The sequence below is a fragment of the Cercospora kikuchii genome (assembly GCF_019650295.1).
Source record: "Cercospora kikuchii DNA, contig_00003, whole genome shotgun sequence".
NCBI classification, from domain to species: domain Eukaryota; kingdom Fungi; phylum Ascomycota; class Dothideomycetes; order Mycosphaerellales; family Mycosphaerellaceae; genus Cercospora; species Cercospora kikuchii.
In genome coordinates, this window is record NW_025408584.1 from 499599 (window position 1) to 517455 (window position 17857).

Below are 17857 nucleotides of genomic sequence, written 5' to 3' on the forward strand. Positions count from 1 at the left end.
CCGCAACCAACACTAGGTGCTCAAACACATGACCACGAGCCTGTTCGCGATCATCAGACGACGTTCACCATCTTTTTTGCATGTCCATAGCACCACAGGGGCGTGAGATATAGCTCACGAGGGCAAAACATCACGGCTTTTGAAAAGTCTTGGCAGCGCTGTGTCGCTACCCACGGCGCCGCCAACAGATCAAATGGGGTTCTCCCATCACCAACAGCCGCTACAACCTGTTCGAACGACGACGAGCTTCATCTGCAACGGCATGGGCTCGTTTGCGTGATTTTTGCACGGCCTTTGGACGGTTGTGGCGTGCGCGAGTGTGACAAGAGGGACTTTCAGAACTTTTGCCGTGGCAGCGGACTCGGTGATGGCACCAATTCGCGACACAGCAGCTGCTTCGCAAGTCGACAGGCACGTTCGCAGCGTCACGAACAACACCATGAGCGCCTGTTAGTCTCGGCGGCGAACCTGATCAGCCAGAATGTCACGGCGCAGCAGGGCACTCCCACATCAGCAGGCTTACAGCATCATGATTATCACCTTCAGAGCTTTGGCAGCATTCCGCGACGCAGCAGAGATTTTGCAGAGTAGCGCGCTCGCAGCCTCCCGAACACCACCACGAGCACCATCACCTTGAACGCCATCATCATCGTCACAGCAGCAATAAAGGGGACTCGAGGGCTTGCACAGCTGCTCACGACAGTGCTCGTGTTCCCGGCTTGGAGTACAGTACGAAGACTTCACACACCAATGGGTAGGACAGGGACAATTCGACCACGTTGCCAGCGGCATCCTTGTCTTAGTCACTGGCCCCTCAGACAGGAACACGCGACGCAGCAGAGGCCTTGGAGAGTCAAAAGCCTCGCAGAGCTACACGAACCTCACTAAAGATGCGCACAACAACCTCAGAAAGCCTCTGCGCTCGACCGGGCGACAGGCAGATGCGCGTTTGGCCTCATGGCAAGCATTTCAAAGCCTCGCATTGTGACGCAGAATCAACACACCCTTCAATCACCACAGCACGTCCGGCATTTCCATCGGCTACCCTCTTCGTCACCGCCAGCTCCTTCACCATGCTCACGAGACACCGCGCTCCCCCAGCGCGCGTTCACCACAACAGTCATGATCAGTGAGCGGTCATCGGAAGAAGAGCAGAGAAGCAGCTTTGGGCACTGACTTCACAAATATCTGGCGGCGCGACAGGGTTCAGAGACAAGAAGAGATCGCTTGGAGACACTGGCAGACACTTGAGGGGGCTTGGCTTGGATTATATCATACATACTGCATTCCGTGGGCTTGCGAGCGGCCACGCGCGAAGACATTTTGCTCAGCCGAAACAATTTTTTGCGCTCTGATGCTGAACGCTGCCAACTCAGATTCCGCTTGAGTAGGAGTGCCGGACGGGCCCGGCTGCGTGATGAGCAGGCATTCATGCCCAAAATGGCAGTTCGCAACGCAGAGAAGTCAATGGTAATCTCGCTGCGCAACAACTTTTATCTGCTCTGCGTCGGACAACTTCCCAAGTCAATGGGGGCCATGGGGAACATGACAGTGGTACATAGGGCACAAATGTCGCTGAGTGTGCCAGACTGGCACCGAAATACATACTTCGCACATGTGCATCGATTGGACTCCAACGGGCTCCAGCACTTCTTATCAATACCAATGCGTCAACACATCCTCACCAGGGAACATTGCCTCAAGCCACTCGATATACGTTTTCATAGTCATGGATACATGACACACAATTTCGCACCTCGAACAGCCTTAAGGCGGTGAGACGCTCCAGCGCCCTTCCTGGCGTCTTCCTGTCACGGCGACACACACGCGCGAAGGGCGCCGAGCCGTCGCCCTCCCATTCAACGCTCTTCATTTCTCTATGCGAATGCTTTCGAAGAGGCGGAGGTGAGCTAGCAAGAACGCTAATGCTGCGCATCGCTGAGGTACGCAAAAACGAGGAGGCAAACGCTCCGAGGGGGATCTTGCTGGCCTTTGTGAGAGTAGAGGCATCTACCCTACGGTACAAGAGATACTTCGGGATACATCGAAGGACAATGCACCTCGCAAATCGAATTGTTATCAATGCCTCAGTTGGAAATGGACAGAACCACAGGAAGTACACAGGCAAAGTGACTCTCTATCTCAGCGTCAACTTCGATAAACAATTCTAGAAAAGAATCTCACAGCACGTTCGTTCAACTCGCATAGAAACCGCGCCGCCATTGCAAGCCTATTCATGTATGTATACTGCAGAGTGTCAATCAGCCGGGCATCAGATATTCAACTACCCAGGAACGCCAAGCGCCGCGTCAATTCAGCTCATTCAGCGTCGTTTCGAGAGCATACAACCAGCTTGGACGAGCCACCGCAAAGCATCAACAGTGTAGCCAAGGTTTCTCGAAGCAGCAGAGGTTGCTGGTTGACCATTCGGCGTCGTTTCAGCGACCTGGGCTCTGTCAGAGCTCTGAGTGTTCCGCATACGACGAAGGCGTGCTTACCCGACTGATCTTGAATCCTCCAGGAACCATGTTCTGGAATACACCTTGCGGATCATACAGCTGTGCTGCCGCTCGGATCTTGGCGACATTCTCGGCGCCATAGCCCTCGAGAGCTTTCTGGTCCTTGTCTGCGTAGTTCAGATACAACCAATCGGCATCGGCTCCTACACTCGCTGCGAACGATTGGATATCGTCGCGAAGCCACTGCGATTGCTCCTCAATCACCTGGTCGTTCTCAGTTTCTTCCCATCTAAAGTACGTCTCGTACATGATCAACGTGTCGTCGTACCGGTCCAACCCCATGACGTTTCCACCCTTCTCGAGGCCATGCTTCGCGAAGATGGTGGGAATTGGCTGGTATAATGTCCAAGCTTGGAAGTAGCCGCCGTTCATGCGGCCGTTGAGCTCTTCGATGACTTTCAGGAAGGACTCGTGCGCCCGCTGCAACACACGAATATCGCTTTTGAAAGTCAGAGTGGCGAACTGTACGCGCCTGTCCTTTGGAGATTCGAACTCGTGAGCGAGAGAAGTCATGTTACGAAGGCCGGTGGTGTCAGAGATGTTGCCAGGAATGGAGAAAAACTCCTTGAAGATTTTCGCATCAGGCCGCTGAACAGGCTTTGTATACTCGTAAGCATTCAGAAAGACTGTTGAGTTCTTCTCTGAGTCGTGATACCCGATCACGATCGTGGAAGCATGACGATCATCGTTGATCCCATTTCCGAAGTTGACGAGAGCTTTGAACTGCTGGTCTGCCGTATCTGCAGGATAGATGACGTTGCCTCCGAAGAAAGGACCACCTGGAAATGTGTTGAGCACAACCTTCGTCACTATACCGAAATTGAGATTGCCGCCTTTGAGAACTTGGAACAAGTCTGGGTTGTCATCTTTGCTCGCTGTTACTGTCGTGCCGTTTCCGAGGACCACTTCGAAGCTGGCAACGTTGTCGCAAACGAAGCCGTATTGAGCTGCAAAGAAAGAGTTGCCGCCTCCGATTGTCAGTCCGCTGACGCCTGTCGTTCAAATACTGTTAGCCAACTGTTCAGACGTGCCACACTCCCCATTTTGATCTCACCGACTGACGATGAACGACCACCGGTGGTCATCACATTGAGCTTGTCCAGAGCCTGATACACTTCGCCCCAGACAGCGCCTGGCCCGACTGAGACTGTATCGTCTTTACTCGAGTACGATATCTCTTTCATCCTTCCTAAGTCGATAGTCACGCCATCCTCGATGCCCGCAGCACCAGGCCAGCTGATGTGTCCTCCGCTCCTGGACAAATCAAAACATCTCAGCCACAAAACAGAACTGGTTCAATCGGACGCAAACATACCGCACAGCAAATTGACAATGTTGAGTCTGGTTGGCTGCGACCAATGCAGTGACCGCTTGCGCCACTTCTGCCGTGTTTCCAGGCTGCAGGAAGCATTGCGGCGACAACTGCGCGATCTGCGAGAAGTATTTGCCTACGCTCGCCTCGAAAGTGCTCACATCTTCGGGATATATGAGCGCTGACTGAAGTCCCGCGTCTTCAAGCGCCCGACACTGTACACTATGGCGTTAGTGACACTGCGGAATGCACGTCTGCCATGTTGGCAGCACTCACGCAATGTGACGAGGAGTTGTTCTGACTCCGCGCCACTCCCAAGATCACAGCGGATGCAAGAAGGTGCTGCCGCATCTTGCCAGGGCAGTGATGTGTAGTGTATGGAACTTTGGAATTGTTTTGACAAGAAGGAAACCAAGGCGGGGGAAGTGCTTTCCCTCTCCAGGAGCACCATGGCGAACCTCATGAAGGAAATCATGCTTCCAGGAGAAGGGTGCGACATTCGATCGTGTTCCTGAGAGGGCGAGATCGTTGGCAGCATGCCCCGGTCGGTTTGCCTTTCGTTTCTGGAGCTTGTTCATACGAGCATGGGTCTCTGTCGAGACTCAGTCTAACGCAGCTGGACAACATTCTCTCCTGCGGCAAAGGATCCGGTGCGAACGGGTACAGTAGTGTCTGCTGGATGTATTGCATCATGTTCTGTCCAGGTCGCATGACTGAAACAACGGAATGTTCACTGCGGATTTGTCGTGCAGCGCCAAGTGGGAGGGCTTAGAGTTTTCGACCTGCCTTGGTGGGCGCAGGCCTATCCATGTTGAAACTGGCGGAAGGGTCAACTCTCAGAGCGATATTTCCATCTTCCCTGTCGCTCTCGTTGGCAATCTCGTCGCAGAGAAGTCTCTTTTTGTGAAGCCAACAGAGGTTCTGTGCAGTCAGAAACTTGGCTTCAATGCACAGCGACAACCCTAATCGGTCTGTCACAGAACTCTTCAAGGCTCGAGCTGCGGGAAACGCTCGCGGGTTGAGGTTCACACCATCAATTGGATCAGGTCTGACGGGTTATCGACAGCCATGAGGCTTGACTGAGTTTGTGAATAGGACCACCAAGTTCTTCACATCCTGACGCTTCGAGCAGGCTCGATATCCATATCCATGAGCTGGCAGGGGCATGCCTGCCATGGCTCGTTGCCAATGCATGATATTCTGAGCGGCCGCGCTCCGCACTGTTGGCTTGGCTATTCCTCTCCGCGAAGTGCTGAGCGGGAGTGATGATGAGTGACAGTGCATCTGCAACGGTCCTCGTGCCACGATTGAACCCCAGTCGGCGGGTTGTTGGATCTTCTGCACCACAGGACTTTCGGCGAATGATCGTAACAGAGCACTTCGCGACATCTCGACCTTTTGCCATGTACAGACCTCTACAGTTCGAAATGCCTCCCCCTCGAAATGATGGAACTTGAGTTGATCGTCTGGGGTGCGGACACTGTAGTGCTACAAACGAGTACTGTATTTTGAGGAGCAGCCTGATGTCATGGTCGCTCAGGAGATGACAGCGTGCACGTTCGAAGTGGGCTGTTCGATCGTTGGTCCTTGCTGAGTCCAGCCGTGGCTTCACAACCCATGTTAACCCAAAACAATAATCCATTCGTGACAGAGACCGCTCTGCATGCTGAGCAACGCTCTTTGCCGCGCTCCCCAAGGGTATGAGATGCTATCAGGAGTTCAAAATTTGCCGGAGAACAGTACGACAAACCATGCGGATACTTCTGGCCATTAGAAGCTAGCCACCCAACAACCCCAAAGCTTGAGCAAGGGCCCCATCCGCCTTCGAATAGATGAGGGCTAGGTCCGAGTGCACCTGAAGTGAATGCAAGGTCTTTTATCCTCCGAAGGCTCTGACACCTGAAAGACGTCTCACCATCAGCAATCGCGAGTCAAGACCGACCAGACAAGAATGACCACGACTGTCTGAGAGCAGTGATCCAAGTAGTATCCGCATCAATATGTCGTCAGTCGATCTCGCTCACACACCGGCGGCGACGCCGCCCGCAGGACTGGTGTCCAATCTCGAGAATCCGATGAGGCGGGATCAATCGCCAGGTGTTGTGCTCGCGATTTTCGGAATGAGCATTGCCACGACATTCCTAGCGATGCGCATTTACACCAAAGCCTTTCTTGCGCACTTATTCGGTGTCGACGACGTGTTCCTACTTCTCTCATGGGTAATTTGCCCGCTGCCAGAGTCGGCGATCTCGCTAACTGGAGACCTAGGCCATGTCAATGATAGTACAGATCATCATCGTCTGGATGAAGACCACCGGCCTGATGGGCATGCACATCTGGGACACTTCTATCCAGTACGGTCCTTATCTTTTTGCATTCAAGGCACCCAATTGACTGTTTCACAGAGATCTCAAGACAATCGTGCGCATCACTACCGTCTGCAGTATCCTGTATCTGGCAGTCATGGCATTTGCGAAATTCTCGATCTTGATCTTCTACAGGCGACTGTCACCCCAAAGATGGTGGCGATATGCTGTCGACGGCACGATTGCGATCATTGTCGCATTCACTGTGCCACAGATGCTCTTGCTGATGTTCGCTTGCATTCCCCTCAAACGGGTCTGGGATCCAACCATCACTGAAGGGCATTGTATCAACAGGGGCAATGTATACATGGCCACCGCTGGCACTAACGCGGCTACTGATATTTTCATGCTTGTGAGTCTCGTGGTCGCAGTTTGGAAATGGAGCTGACTTGTTCTGGTAGTTTCTGCCGATGCCTATACTGCTAAAGTTGCAAATTCCTACGATACAGAAAGTTGGGCTGGTCCTGATATTCAGCGTTGGCTCAGTGTGAGTCTGGTCACGACACATAACACACGCTCTTCCCTCACTAACGTCCTTCCAGGACGATGGCGACCAGCTTGGTCCGACTTAGTCTTATGCCTCCACTCATCAAGAACGCCGACATGCCGTGGGCACTCTCGACCCCTTCGCTTTGGATTTGCATCGAAGGAAGTCTGGTGATCATCTGTGGCTCTCTGCCAGTCCTACGACTCTTCCTCAAACACACATGTCCACGTCTGATAGGTGAATACGGTACATCCGGCACCGGCCGATCAGGTGCAAGCAAGAAACCTGCAAGTGGATCAGCGGAACTCCCGAATCTTGAACGAAAGCAAGCCGGTCGGAGTAAGAGATACTCTCGCATGACCGACTTCACGCAAGGAGACACTTTGGTGCAACACGAAAATGGCAGTGAGACGTCCATTATCGAACACAAGAAGGGTGTCACCGTCGAGGCTGTGGAGCTGGGTCATCACAGAGCATCCACTGGTAAAGTCGACGGAATGAGTACCGATTTGATAGAGCAGGCCAGACCAGCAAGACCGTATAGTCAGATATATGGCGGCCCTGGAGTCTCGTCCAGCCCACCGCGCAGGCATCCGGAAATCACAGGGCAGCCTTTCTGATTGACAGTGGCGGAGTTGGCGATGCATATGGGCGTTGGACAATTGGCAGGATGGAGGGACACGGAAAAAGGTTGACGTGACAAAGAAGATACCCCAGGTGAAGCAGCAGGCGCTGCCCGTTGCAAATTTCCGCTCTGAATTTGAGCACACTTGCTCGCAATTACAATACCAATTTCTCCTTTATAGCGCGAGGTACTCGCCACTACTCAGGCAGGAACCTGTTTGAATCAGATCGAATGAGTCGCCGTTGCTCGCAATCACTCATATACAGCCCACCAGATTTGCACATTGGGGAGCCCGTGATGGGAGAGTTCGATATTGCACTTGTCGTTGTCAGCTGCCGCCTAGCAACTCGATCTGCGCTCAATGCCACGCCTCGTGGTTTCACAAGATGTACATGAGCACATTGCCTGCTTCTTCGGATCTGGGCGCATCAACTCGAGAGCTGTGTTCATCAGCAGCATGAGAGCAGCGCAGTCGATTGGTTCAATCAAGGTCATCCGGGTCTAGTGACGTTGAGCATAGCTGAGGATCCTTGCAATAAATAGCGAAGGTCAGAGCATGAGCCTGATCTTGCATGATCTAGCATTCGTCTCAAGCATACTTTTTGAGATGTAGGCGATACAAGCTACGTGAGGTTCAGCACAAAGTGCAAGAAGATGTGTCGGACCTGAGGCACACCACTCGTTCTCGACCTCAATTGCGCAAGCATTCGCAATTCAAGATATGCTGATCCATTTCTCGTTTTACTAGCGCTTATTTTCGTAGTACTCAAGGACGCTCTCATCTCCACACGCTTGCAAAGGTCATGCACACCAGTAGTCGGCAGTCGGTGTCATCAATGTCTGATGCAGGCCCTCCAGGCAGCCGTTCGTCGATCGGCTTTAGCGCAGCTGGTATGTGCGAGCTGGGAGCTGGGAGCGTCGATGCAACACCACGCTTTTTGGTGTTTCCAGGGATGAGTCTTTACAACCAGATATTCGGATGTTGTGGCAGAGCTGCATATCGCTGCACATTCCTTCTCCAGTATAGATCGAGGTGGGGCCCGTGAGAATGTGTCAGGCATGACAAGTCAATTTGCGACGCTGAGTGCTCAAGCTCAAGCCGCCTCTCGCTGCGGATCGGTCTCTTTCGTCTCCAGGTTTGGTGCGACCGTTACCCCGTTCTCAGTCACACGATCCAACTCTGCCAGCCGTGCTCTCGTTTTCTCGGCCTCCTCTGCCTCATCTCTATCTCTCCTCTCCTTTTCATCCCTCTCTCGCGCGTCACGTTCAGCGTTCTCCTGGGCTTCGACCTTTTCTCTTTCAACCCTCTCAAGCGCCTCCAGCTCATCCTCCACCTCACCTTCATCGACTTCACCAGCGGCAACCTCGTTGATAGCATTACCAATCTCTTCCGTATCCATCATGTCCTCTCTCAGACCCTCCATGACGTCCTGAACTTGCTCCACCCCACCTGTTTGTGCATTCAGACTCTTTAGTGTTTGCCCGCTCTGCTCCAGCACACGCACGATCTGCACTTGATCGGCGGCCTGCTCGATCTTGGCGTACACGTCCTCTAGCTGAGCGAGCGTCGCTGTGCGCTGCTCCAGCTTCGAAGTAGCTGCTTTCTTCTGGCGCAGAGCAGTTTTGGCTTTCAGCATTTGTTTCTCCGATACTGCAGATCGTGCTGTGATCTCTAGCTCTGAGATCCTTGCTGTCAGTTGATCGACCTGCGGCTGTAACGAGGATATCAGAGTTCGCAACGAGGCGATAGATATGTCTTCTGGCGTGATGTTTGTCGGGCTGGTCGCTTGATTGGGTGCGGCACATTTGATAACATGAGAGGATGGATCGTAGGCTATGGCATTCCGATCGCGTGCAAGATGTCTCAGGAGCACGTTCAAATCGTTGGGACTGAGCGCGTTCACTCCCAGAGTATCGGCAAATGTCGCATCGAAGAGCTCCCGGGAGAAGACGCGCTCCGCGTCGCTGGTGATGTTTCTGCTGGCTTCGTCGAGTACGGCTTTGGCTGCAGCCTCCACATTCGCCACAACCACAAAGCTGCCCTTGACCAAATGATCATCTCCGCTCGTCCCACCAATAAGGCCGAGTTGTCGCAGGCTCCAGCTCACGACCTGCCAGGGCGTCGGGACCCAGGTCTTGTGGTAGAGGCTCTCTTTCCGGTCGAGGAAATCCTTCAGTGGCACAAGTGCCTTGCTATTGACTGCATCTTCCAAAACCGCTCCCAGTGCCAGCGGTCTGCCATACTCTTGCGTGTTCAGTGCCCGCAGCAAAGCTTCACCGCTGTCAATCACAAATCTGCTGTTTCCTCCCGCTTGGTCTGTCTGCGTCGGGATCAGGCCGGCTTTGGCCGCTGAAGATAGTGCTCGGAGCCATGCCGAGCTGTTTGCTGTGTAGCCGTCGGGGTTTGTGGTCCGCTGGTGTCGGAAGTCGCTGTACAGTGAGGCGAGGCGGGCACGGCTGTAGCGGTGTTAGTGGTGGGTGCAGCAACGAGAGAACGTGGGAGGCTTCACCTACGGAACGCTTCGTCGTGAGTGCGCAGGAACTCGAGAAGCTCACTCATGGCTGTGTAGCATGGGAGGTGTCTAAAACAAAAAGGAAACGAGCAAGGATCAAGTCATCGGAGGTGAGAGGGAACAAAGTAGGGTGACGTCTAAGCTTTCGTCACATGTTACGCCAAGACGCGCTGGTTTCAGGTGCTACAACACCAGCTCGATCTACAGGCTCCGCAGTCTTTGATCATGTCGGGCACAATGCCTCACTGTCATCGCTTGGTCTACATGGCCCCATCTTGGGGAAGCGCGAGATGCACTACAATACAGCTGCACACATTTCAGCCAGTCCATCTAATGTCCATGCCCATCGTCCTCTCCTCCTCGCTGCTCGGGATCGAGCTTGATGAGCGTGTCGATACGCATAATGGCCACGCAGGCTTCCACTGCAGACTTGAGCTGCTTGACCTTGCTCATGCTCGGCTCGAGCACACCCGCCTTGATGCAGTCGTGCACCTTGCCTTTCGAGAGGTCCAACCCGTAGTTCTTGTAGCCCTTTGCCTTCGCCAAAGCTTTCGCATCGGCATCGAGAGCTTGCTGTGTCGAGCTCCGCGCAGCAGGAGCGGGCGGCGCTCCGTTTGAAGGCGCAGGCGCATGTGCTGATGCAGGTTCCGAAGTGCGCTGGGACAGAGCGTGCCGCGAACGAAGCTGTGCAACCAGCTCGGACGAGTCCTTGGCGGCATTGACTGCAAGTGTTGTGGGGATGACGAGAAGAGATGCAGCAAAAGCACCAATGGCAAGTTGCTCTCTCGATCCGACTGAGGTTGCCCACTCTTCAAGGTAGATGTGCAGCGCAGTCTCCACAGCACCACCACCAGGCACAATTCTCCCAGATTCGAGTGTTCGCTTGACAGCTGATAATGAGTCGTGTACGGAGCGTTCCATCTCGTCCAGCGAGTACTCGTTGGGTCCACGAAGGATGACTGAGGCCGCGGTATGGACCTTGGGCCCCTTGACGAGGATGCATTCGTCGTCTGATATCCGCTCCTGGACCACCTCCTTCGCCTCGCCCAAACTCTTGGGATCGAACACGTCGTCACCAGTGTTGATGTCTGCAAGGGTCGAGATCATGGTCGCTCCCGTCGCCTTCTCAATTCTCCTCAAGTCCTCTTTCTTACATCTCCTCACTGCCATAGCTCCCTTCTCCACAAAGTGCTTCAGGCACAGATCATCGATACCTTTCGTCGTGAAGATGACATTTGCGCCGGCCTTGAGAATCATCTCCACTCTCTCCACGACCATCGAGCTTTCTCGCTCGCGAATCTTCTCGAGCTGTGCTGGGTCGTCAATCACCACGTTCACTCCCATCTTCATCCTCTCCTTTTGCAAGTTCATGTCCAGCACCGCAATCTTCGCATCTGTGATCCTCGTCTTCATCGCTTGCGAAGCCACTGTGCAGTTGAGCGCATACCCCTTCACCAGTACTGATTCCGTCGCGCTCTTGCCGTGCGCCTTGAGCACATTCACGGCCTTGACGGGGTATTTGACTTCTCCTCTCGCATTCGTGGTCTTGACACTGGTGATGGCATCAACGACCATGTTTGCGAAGAAGTCGTCATCTGCGCCAATAATCTTGCTGCTCATCGATGTCTTTGCAATATTGACCAAGCTGTCTCTGCCCAACGTCTCTACTTTCGTTGCAATGTTCTCGTTCATATATCGCACTGCTTCTCGCAAAGCAAGTCTGTAGCCTGTGATGATTGTGGTGGGGTGTATCCGCATCTTCATCAGCTCGTTCGCTCTTCGCAGAAGCTCTGCGGCGATGAGAACCACAGATGTTGTGCCGTCTCCCACTTCTTTATCCTGTTGTTGTGCGAGATCGACCAAGATCTTTCCTGCTGGGTGCTCCACGTTCAGAAGCGAGAGAATGGTTGCTCCGTCGTTGGTTACAGTCACATCACCAATGTCGTCCACCATCATCTTGTCCAGACCGGAAGGCCCAAAGCTGGACTTGACAATGTTGGCAATGGCTTGCGTCGCGAGGACATTTTGATCGCGAATGTCACTGCCCGAGATTTTGGTGCCGCCTAGGAAGAGGGTGCCGCTGCGGGACTGCTCGAACATGGCTGCCATGGTGGCAGAGGGTGGGCGAGAGCGAGTCTCAGCGGAGGTCTACTCCAGGTCGTCGATTTTGTGCAGTTGGAGGGCGGAGCGAGGTCGTGGGGCGGAGAGGACGGCGGGTTGGATCTCTCTCAAGCCAGCAACTGAAGCTCTTCGAATTTGTTTCAAGCGCAAAGCAGACGCGGACGTGTCGCACAGCTGTTGCGGCCTGAGGCACCAACACTGTTTCGCCTCAACATCTGCACCTGCACCTCTGTCCCTACCAACTATCACAAAACTATCACAATACACACTGCACCAATATCAACATTGCAGCACGGAGGATACAACTCTCGTTATTACGAAGGAGGCCAAGATGCCGTGCTTCCCGGAGCAACCACATTTACAGTCTACGAACCCTCCTTCAACTCCTGGTCCAGATCAAACCCGGTGAAATCACAATTCAGCACATCGCCCATCCCTATCGGCAAAGACTCATCCTCTCCCGTCAGGTCTGCAAATGGTTTATCGTAGTTTATATCCAAATTCGCAATAACCTTCTCCCCATCATCCGGCCACGAATCCGGATCTCTCAGCAAATCCTGCAACACCGGGTCTGCGTTGGTCCCGATCTTTTGTGCCAGCAGGCTTCCAGGTTGAGGCTTTGCAGGCGGTAGGAGCAGTCGTTCGTTGAAGCCTTTCTGACAATATGAGCACCGGGATGGCATTGTGATGTGGTGTTGGCCGTGAACGATGATCCAGCAGGATTTCAGAAACTCGCCACGCGCGCAGGTCACGATCGGTAGGAATTCTCCGTGGCCGCAGGAGCACCAAATCAGTTCTTGGGTGCACATGCGAGGATGGTGTTCCGGCTGCTCGAGTTGAGAGTGTCGTAAATGAGGTTTCTCAAGCTGATGCTTCACGCGTCTCTGAGTAGTATTGCAAGACGATCTTGGTACCTGGAAAGAGAGAAATGCATGCTGTGGTAGGTACATGTTTGTGCACAGGCAAACTGACTTGAAAATAACCATGACAGGCAAGCGAGTGATGAGGATATGGTTGGACAAGCCGCAAACATTTGAATCACCTTGCACAAGGGACCGCCCGCCTGATGCCTTCTGCAACACAAATGTTCAACTTTCGGGAATACCTCACCTGGCCATTGCGAGACGGATCTAGTCCGAGAATGACTGGCAACGCTCCTACTGGCTGTCCGATGGCAATGCAGTATCTGCGATGCTCTCTCAGCCTCGGTGCTGGCAGCAAAAGACTGCCTGTGGCTATCGTGCACTCACAGATGACGATCTACGGTTAATCACACCGTTATAAAAACAGACCGAAAGAATCATGAGATTGAGAACAAGAGCGAACGCCTCAAGGGAACCAGTGCCTCGCCACGAAATATTCGGCGTGTTTTTACATTCATTATTATCAACATCTCGACGATGTATCCTACAACGCACTCTCCACACCTCAGGTCTCCTTCCACCACAACCTGTCAACCTCGGCATATACATCGAATCTTTTACAAGACGAGCATGGCAGCCATACCAGCAGCAAGAGCACCAGCACCGACACGGGCGTGGCTGGCAGCACCTGTGTATGTGGTGATGGTGTGGTTGTTGGTTGCGGTTGGGTAAGCGACCGGCTTGGTGCCAGCTGGGCTAGTACCAGAAGGAGCGCCACCAGTTGGGCAGTTCTTGGCCAAGTTGTCGAAGTAAGCAGTGGTGGCAGCGGTGTCGCCAGTGTATGGGTTGTAGCCAGCGCTATCACAAGATTAGCATGGCTCGTCTTCTTCGACAGCGACAGCAGGCGCAGACTTACCAGGAAGCGAACTGCGAGGAGCAGAATGACTGGTTGGCTTGAGGACCGACACGGCACTTGTTGGCCTGGTCGTAGCAGGCACAGACCTTGGCATCAGGCTTGCCAGTTGGACCGGTTGGGGTGCCGCTTGGCTTTGGTGCGCTGCTTGGAGTGGTTGGGCCGCCAGCTGGGCAGTTCTTCTTCAAGTTGTCGAAGTAAGCAGTGGCGCGGTCGTCTCCAGTGTATGGGTTGTTGCCGGAGCTATTGCGGCGTTAATACGAGTCTCTCCTTCATAGGAACGGACATCTCTTACCATGAAGCGAACTCAGCAGCGCACGTAGCTTGGTTGGCGTTAGGGGCAGTCTGGCATTGGCCGAGCTTCGCGTAGCACTCGCACGTCTTAGCATCTGGCTTGCCGGGAGCTGTTGGAGTGCTGCTAGGAGCTGGTGCGCTGCTAGTTGGGCAGTTCTTCTTCAAGTTGTCAAAGTAAGCAGTCGCAGAGTCACCAGTGTATGGGTTGTAGTTAGCGCTATCAGAACGTTAGCACACATTACTCGCTCGATTGCCCACCAACGATCATGGCTTCTTACCAAGATGCGAACTCAGCCGCGCAAGTAGCTTGGTTGGCGTTGGGGCCAGTCTGGCATTGACCAAGCTTTGCGTAACACTCGCATGTCTTCGCATCGGGCTTGCCAGCTGGGTAGGTTGGAGCAGGGGCCGAGGACGATGCACCGTAGGTAGGAGGAGCGGTAGGGTAGCCGCCTGGAGCAGAGGTGGTGGCCTTGCAGTTCGCCTGCAGGTTGGCGAAGTATGGGGCTGCCTCCTCGCCGGTGAAAGGGTTGTAGTTTGCGCTAATGAGAGGCAGTCTGTCAGTGTGCCGGCACCAAGCTGCAAGAAGACGTTTGTGCTCACCATCCGGCGAACTGAGATGCACAGAAGGACTGATTGGCATCTGGGCCACCCTGACACTCTCTGTACTTGAAGTAGCAGTCGCATGTCTTAGCGTCTGGTGCACCGTAGCTGGCGGCAGAAGCCAGGCCGATGATGGCCGCGAAGATGGTGTACTTCATTGTGGTTGAACGAATGTGGTGTGATGAGGTAAAGGAATGCGATAGATGAGTTTACAAGGGGAGGGATACAAGGCAAAGGGCATATATGTAGTACTGGACCTTGCAGCGTGGCCGCCATATCTTCCGTGGCGTCCGCGGTTCGTGTTTGGTAAATGAGCCACCCGTTGCACCGCTACTCTGCCAGTCTTTGCCGGCTACAGAACGAGTAAGGTGGACGTGACGTCTCGTGTTCTTTAGCGTAGCAACCCATGGCACTGTGATGTTAAGCTATACCCTTCTGGGCCGAAACGTTCGTATCCGCACGGATAAAAGATCGGCTCTGCTCCGTATTCGATCTTTTTCTGGCTACATTCAAAGCTAACTTGGCTGTACCCCAGTCCAGCCTGCCCCGAAGGTCATCTATTAGTGACTATTACAGTGGTCGCTCTTCCTAATTGTCCTAGTTATCCCTGCTCGGCAGGCAGAGGCCGTTGTGCATCGCTGCTGCAGGATTCTGGGGAAGCCTACTTGCACGACATTTCACGCGAATAGGCGATCAGCCCTGGGAAATCGCAGATGCAAGAAAATACGACAGATCTGCTGCGTGGCGCCGTTCTGCCCACGGAGATGAAAGCGTCGAGGCACAGGAGGCAAGGCTACGCGCTTCCAAGCACATCCCGATACGGGGACTTGCCACCTCGGGTCAACATAACATTATTTGCGAACTTCAAGCCAGGCACCCTCAGCCACGCTGCGCCGCTGATTTGAATGTTGCGAAGTAAGCATCGCGTTAAGCTCATGGATTGACGCCTCCTCGTGTCATTTCCCGACGTGGCTGAAGGCTATGTTCTGTCGCCCAACCTAGTCGCTTGATAGAACGGATCTAATCACACCTACGCAGCTCAAGCGACTGAGGGAAATTGTTTGGCCTCGTGTCCAACGCCTCCCTACTTCAACATAGCCTGGCGGCTCGTTCCACATGTCTTGGGGGTTGGCGATCAAGATGTCGACCATAATCTTCAACGTTGATGTTTGCTTGAATTTCGGTATCACGATGATTGTCATCCGCGACCACGTCTTGGAGATCTTCAATGGTATGAAGACAATTGAGCCTCCGCAGAAGCCGCACATTCAGTTCGCAGCAAGTTCGCAGCACACAGGCCCGCTCGCAGTAAGTTTACGCAACCTTGTGAACAGGCGCCTAAATTGCTGCTGGCAGAGAACAGGCTGGACAGCTCATAGGTCGAATTTGCACTGAGCTCATGTAAGGTACCCGAGGTGCAGCGGAGGCTATCACTGATCACAGTACCCCTGACAGAATCTCGTATTCGAGTTGAAACCCGACCCTGAGAAAGGGAGGTCAAAACAATGAATGATAGACACCACTGACATTTGGGTGCAGGAAAGCCAGGCCCCAAGAACATCCATATTCTGTGGACAAAGCTTCGAAGGTAGCATGACATCGCATACAGAGAGCGATGGCGTGATGAAATGGGAACTGCGACAGCTGCCCGTCCGAAAACCCGTCATTCGGCAGACTGGGTGATGCTATGGCCCTCTACAGTGTCCACAACCGATCAGGTGAAGGCTAGTGAAAGCGGTGGTCCGAAGGGCATAGAGCGTCACTCTAGCTCGGACGGAGGTCAGACATTACTGGGAACTGAATGGTTGATCAAGCAGAATGCGTAGCCACCGACCTCTTTTCCAGGTCTCATAGCCAATAATCTGATCCTCGAGCATTCCTTCCCTGGTCGGCCACAGACCTTGCTGCTCCGACGATACAAGTTACTCATACCTCCTATAGATTGTCTGCAAGCCCTGAACGAAGCACTAGGGGCCATTCACGGGCCACAATCAACGTCCTGGCACCGCGCAGGTCCGAGTCCTCTCGAGGGAAGGCCCAGAGTCTGCAAATCGTTCCCATCCTCACGCCAAAGCGCACACAATCGAGCAAGCACGAATGTAAAGAGACGGTCCTTCGATTACATCGCAGACCAAACCTCAACATGCAGGGAGTCCGCCTGACGACAGCCGCAAGCCTGCTCAGCGACTACAAATGGATTCATGTGAAGGATGATTATCATGCCTGAGCTGCCAAGTACGGTCCAGCCTCCACTTTGTTTCCTCTAACAAGCAACTATCAGCATCGCAGACCCCGATGGCTGATTCGAGGAGGGTGGGAAGGAAGGGAAAAAGAGCTGGGTCACCAATATTCCAGAGCTATGTAAATGTTATAAAACACATTGCTCCAGCCCAAGGTCGACTAAAAGAACAGGCATCATCCCATCTTCTTTTGCAAATCATAAACGTCAAGATTCCCATTCTTCTTTTGATCAGCTCAAATTGCATCAGATCACATTGGTCCTTCATGAACGCCTCAAACAAGCATACTCTTCCGCCGGCAATCAGCGCTTGTCTGGACCCAGTGCCCGCACATCTTTTTCCTTCGACATGCGACTCTCACAAGGCGGTGGTCGGCATGACCTTCTCGGGCTCGCACCAGCAATGCTTTAAAGATGTCGTGATTGCCGAAGCGGGATGATGATACTCGCATTCCTTGATCAGTCCCAGGGGACACGCTCGCTTCGGGTCATCTAGGCCGTAGGCATTGGTTGGGGCGGGAGTGGACGATGACGAAGTGGATACTGGCTCCTTCTCATGCTCTACCACACGAGTGGTGAGATGTGGTGCTGTGGGTGCAGCAGACCCCAGGTTGAGTGTCTTTGTGACCACGGAACTTTCATGGCAGTGGACTTGGGAAGCATGCATCGATTGTGTTCCGGTGAAGACTTCGCCGCATTTGTACAGGGTGTTGTGCTTCGAGATATTCTCTGTGTCGACTGCTGAGGCGAGTGTGGACTTGTTCCCTGGCTTCGCGTCGTGGAAGTTGCTCTTGGTGACAGTAATGAAGGACTTGACTGCCTCATCTACCTCACTGGCTGTGCAGACTGCTGTGCCAGCGTAGACAGCCAGTGCTGCAACTGTGGAGAACTTCATTTTGCTGGAAGGTATTGGCGGCGGGGCAGTGGTTTGTCTGAATGTGGTTGTGCAAAGTCAGGCAGGGCCGGCTAGGTACGAAGGCGAGTTGAGTCAAGATTGGATGTTGG

General features: G+C 53.5%; 7 protein-coding genes across 7 annotated transcripts; 1 reads left to right on the forward strand and 6 right to left on the reverse strand.

Moving 5' to 3' along the window:
• Positions 1–2323: 2323 nt before the first annotated feature.
• CKM354_000458200 (uncharacterized protein) lies at positions 2324–4182 on the reverse strand (the record flags this gene model as incomplete). The annotated part of the gene is made up of 5 exons (XM_044799822.1): positions 2324–2446; positions 2499–3511; positions 3574–3773; positions 3835–4046; positions 4108–4182. The coding sequence occupies 5 exons, from the start codon at positions 4180–4182 to the stop codon at positions 2324–2326; spliced, it is 1623 nt and encodes a 540-aa protein (XP_044655757.1).
• Positions 4183–5831: 1649 nt separating this feature from the next.
• On the forward strand, positions 5832–7304 carry CKM354_000458300 (uncharacterized protein; the record flags this gene model as incomplete). Its single annotated transcript, XM_044799823.1, has 5 exons — positions 5832–6050; positions 6100–6185; positions 6237–6549; positions 6599–6684; positions 6740–7304. The coding sequence occupies 5 exons, from the start codon at positions 5832–5834 to the stop codon at positions 7302–7304; spliced, it is 1269 nt and encodes a 422-aa protein (XP_044655758.1).
• Positions 7305–8403: 1099 nt separating this feature from the next.
• CKM354_000458400 (uncharacterized protein) lies at positions 8404–9869 on the reverse strand (the record flags this gene model as incomplete). The annotated part of the gene is made up of 2 exons (XM_044799824.1): positions 8404–9766; positions 9820–9869. 2 exons carry the CDS (start codon positions 9867–9869, stop codon positions 8404–8406), a joined length of 1413 nt encoding a protein of 470 aa, XP_044655759.1.
• Positions 9870–10152: 283 nt separating this feature from the next.
• Positions 10153–11931, reverse strand: CKM354_000458500 (chaperonin-containing T-complex alpha subunit TCP1; the record flags this gene model as incomplete). Its single annotated transcript, XM_044799825.1, has 1 exon — positions 10153–11931. The coding sequence occupies one exon, from the start codon at positions 11929–11931 to the stop codon at positions 10153–10155; it is 1779 nt and encodes a 592-aa protein (XP_044655760.1).
• Positions 11932–12308: 377 nt separating this feature from the next.
• On the reverse strand, positions 12309–12626 carry CKM354_000458600 (uncharacterized protein; the record flags this gene model as incomplete). The annotated part of the gene is made up of 1 exon (XM_044799826.1): positions 12309–12626. One exon carries the CDS (start codon positions 12624–12626, stop codon positions 12309–12311), a length of 318 nt encoding a protein of 105 aa, XP_044655761.1.
• Positions 12627–13423: 797 nt separating this feature from the next.
• On the reverse strand, positions 13424–14771 carry CKM354_000458700 (uncharacterized protein; the record flags this gene model as incomplete). Its single annotated transcript, XM_044799827.1, has 5 exons — positions 13424–13664; positions 13723–13962; positions 14015–14230; positions 14292–14552; positions 14614–14771. 5 exons carry the CDS (start codon positions 14769–14771, stop codon positions 13424–13426), a joined length of 1116 nt encoding a protein of 371 aa, XP_044655762.1.
• Positions 14772–17210: 2439 nt separating this feature from the next.
• Positions 17211–17747, reverse strand: CKM354_000458800 (uncharacterized protein; the record flags this gene model as incomplete). The annotated part of the gene is made up of 1 exon (XM_044799828.1): positions 17211–17747. The coding sequence occupies one exon, from the start codon at positions 17745–17747 to the stop codon at positions 17211–17213; it is 537 nt and encodes a 178-aa protein (XP_044655763.1).
• Positions 17748–17857: the final 110 nt, after the last annotated feature.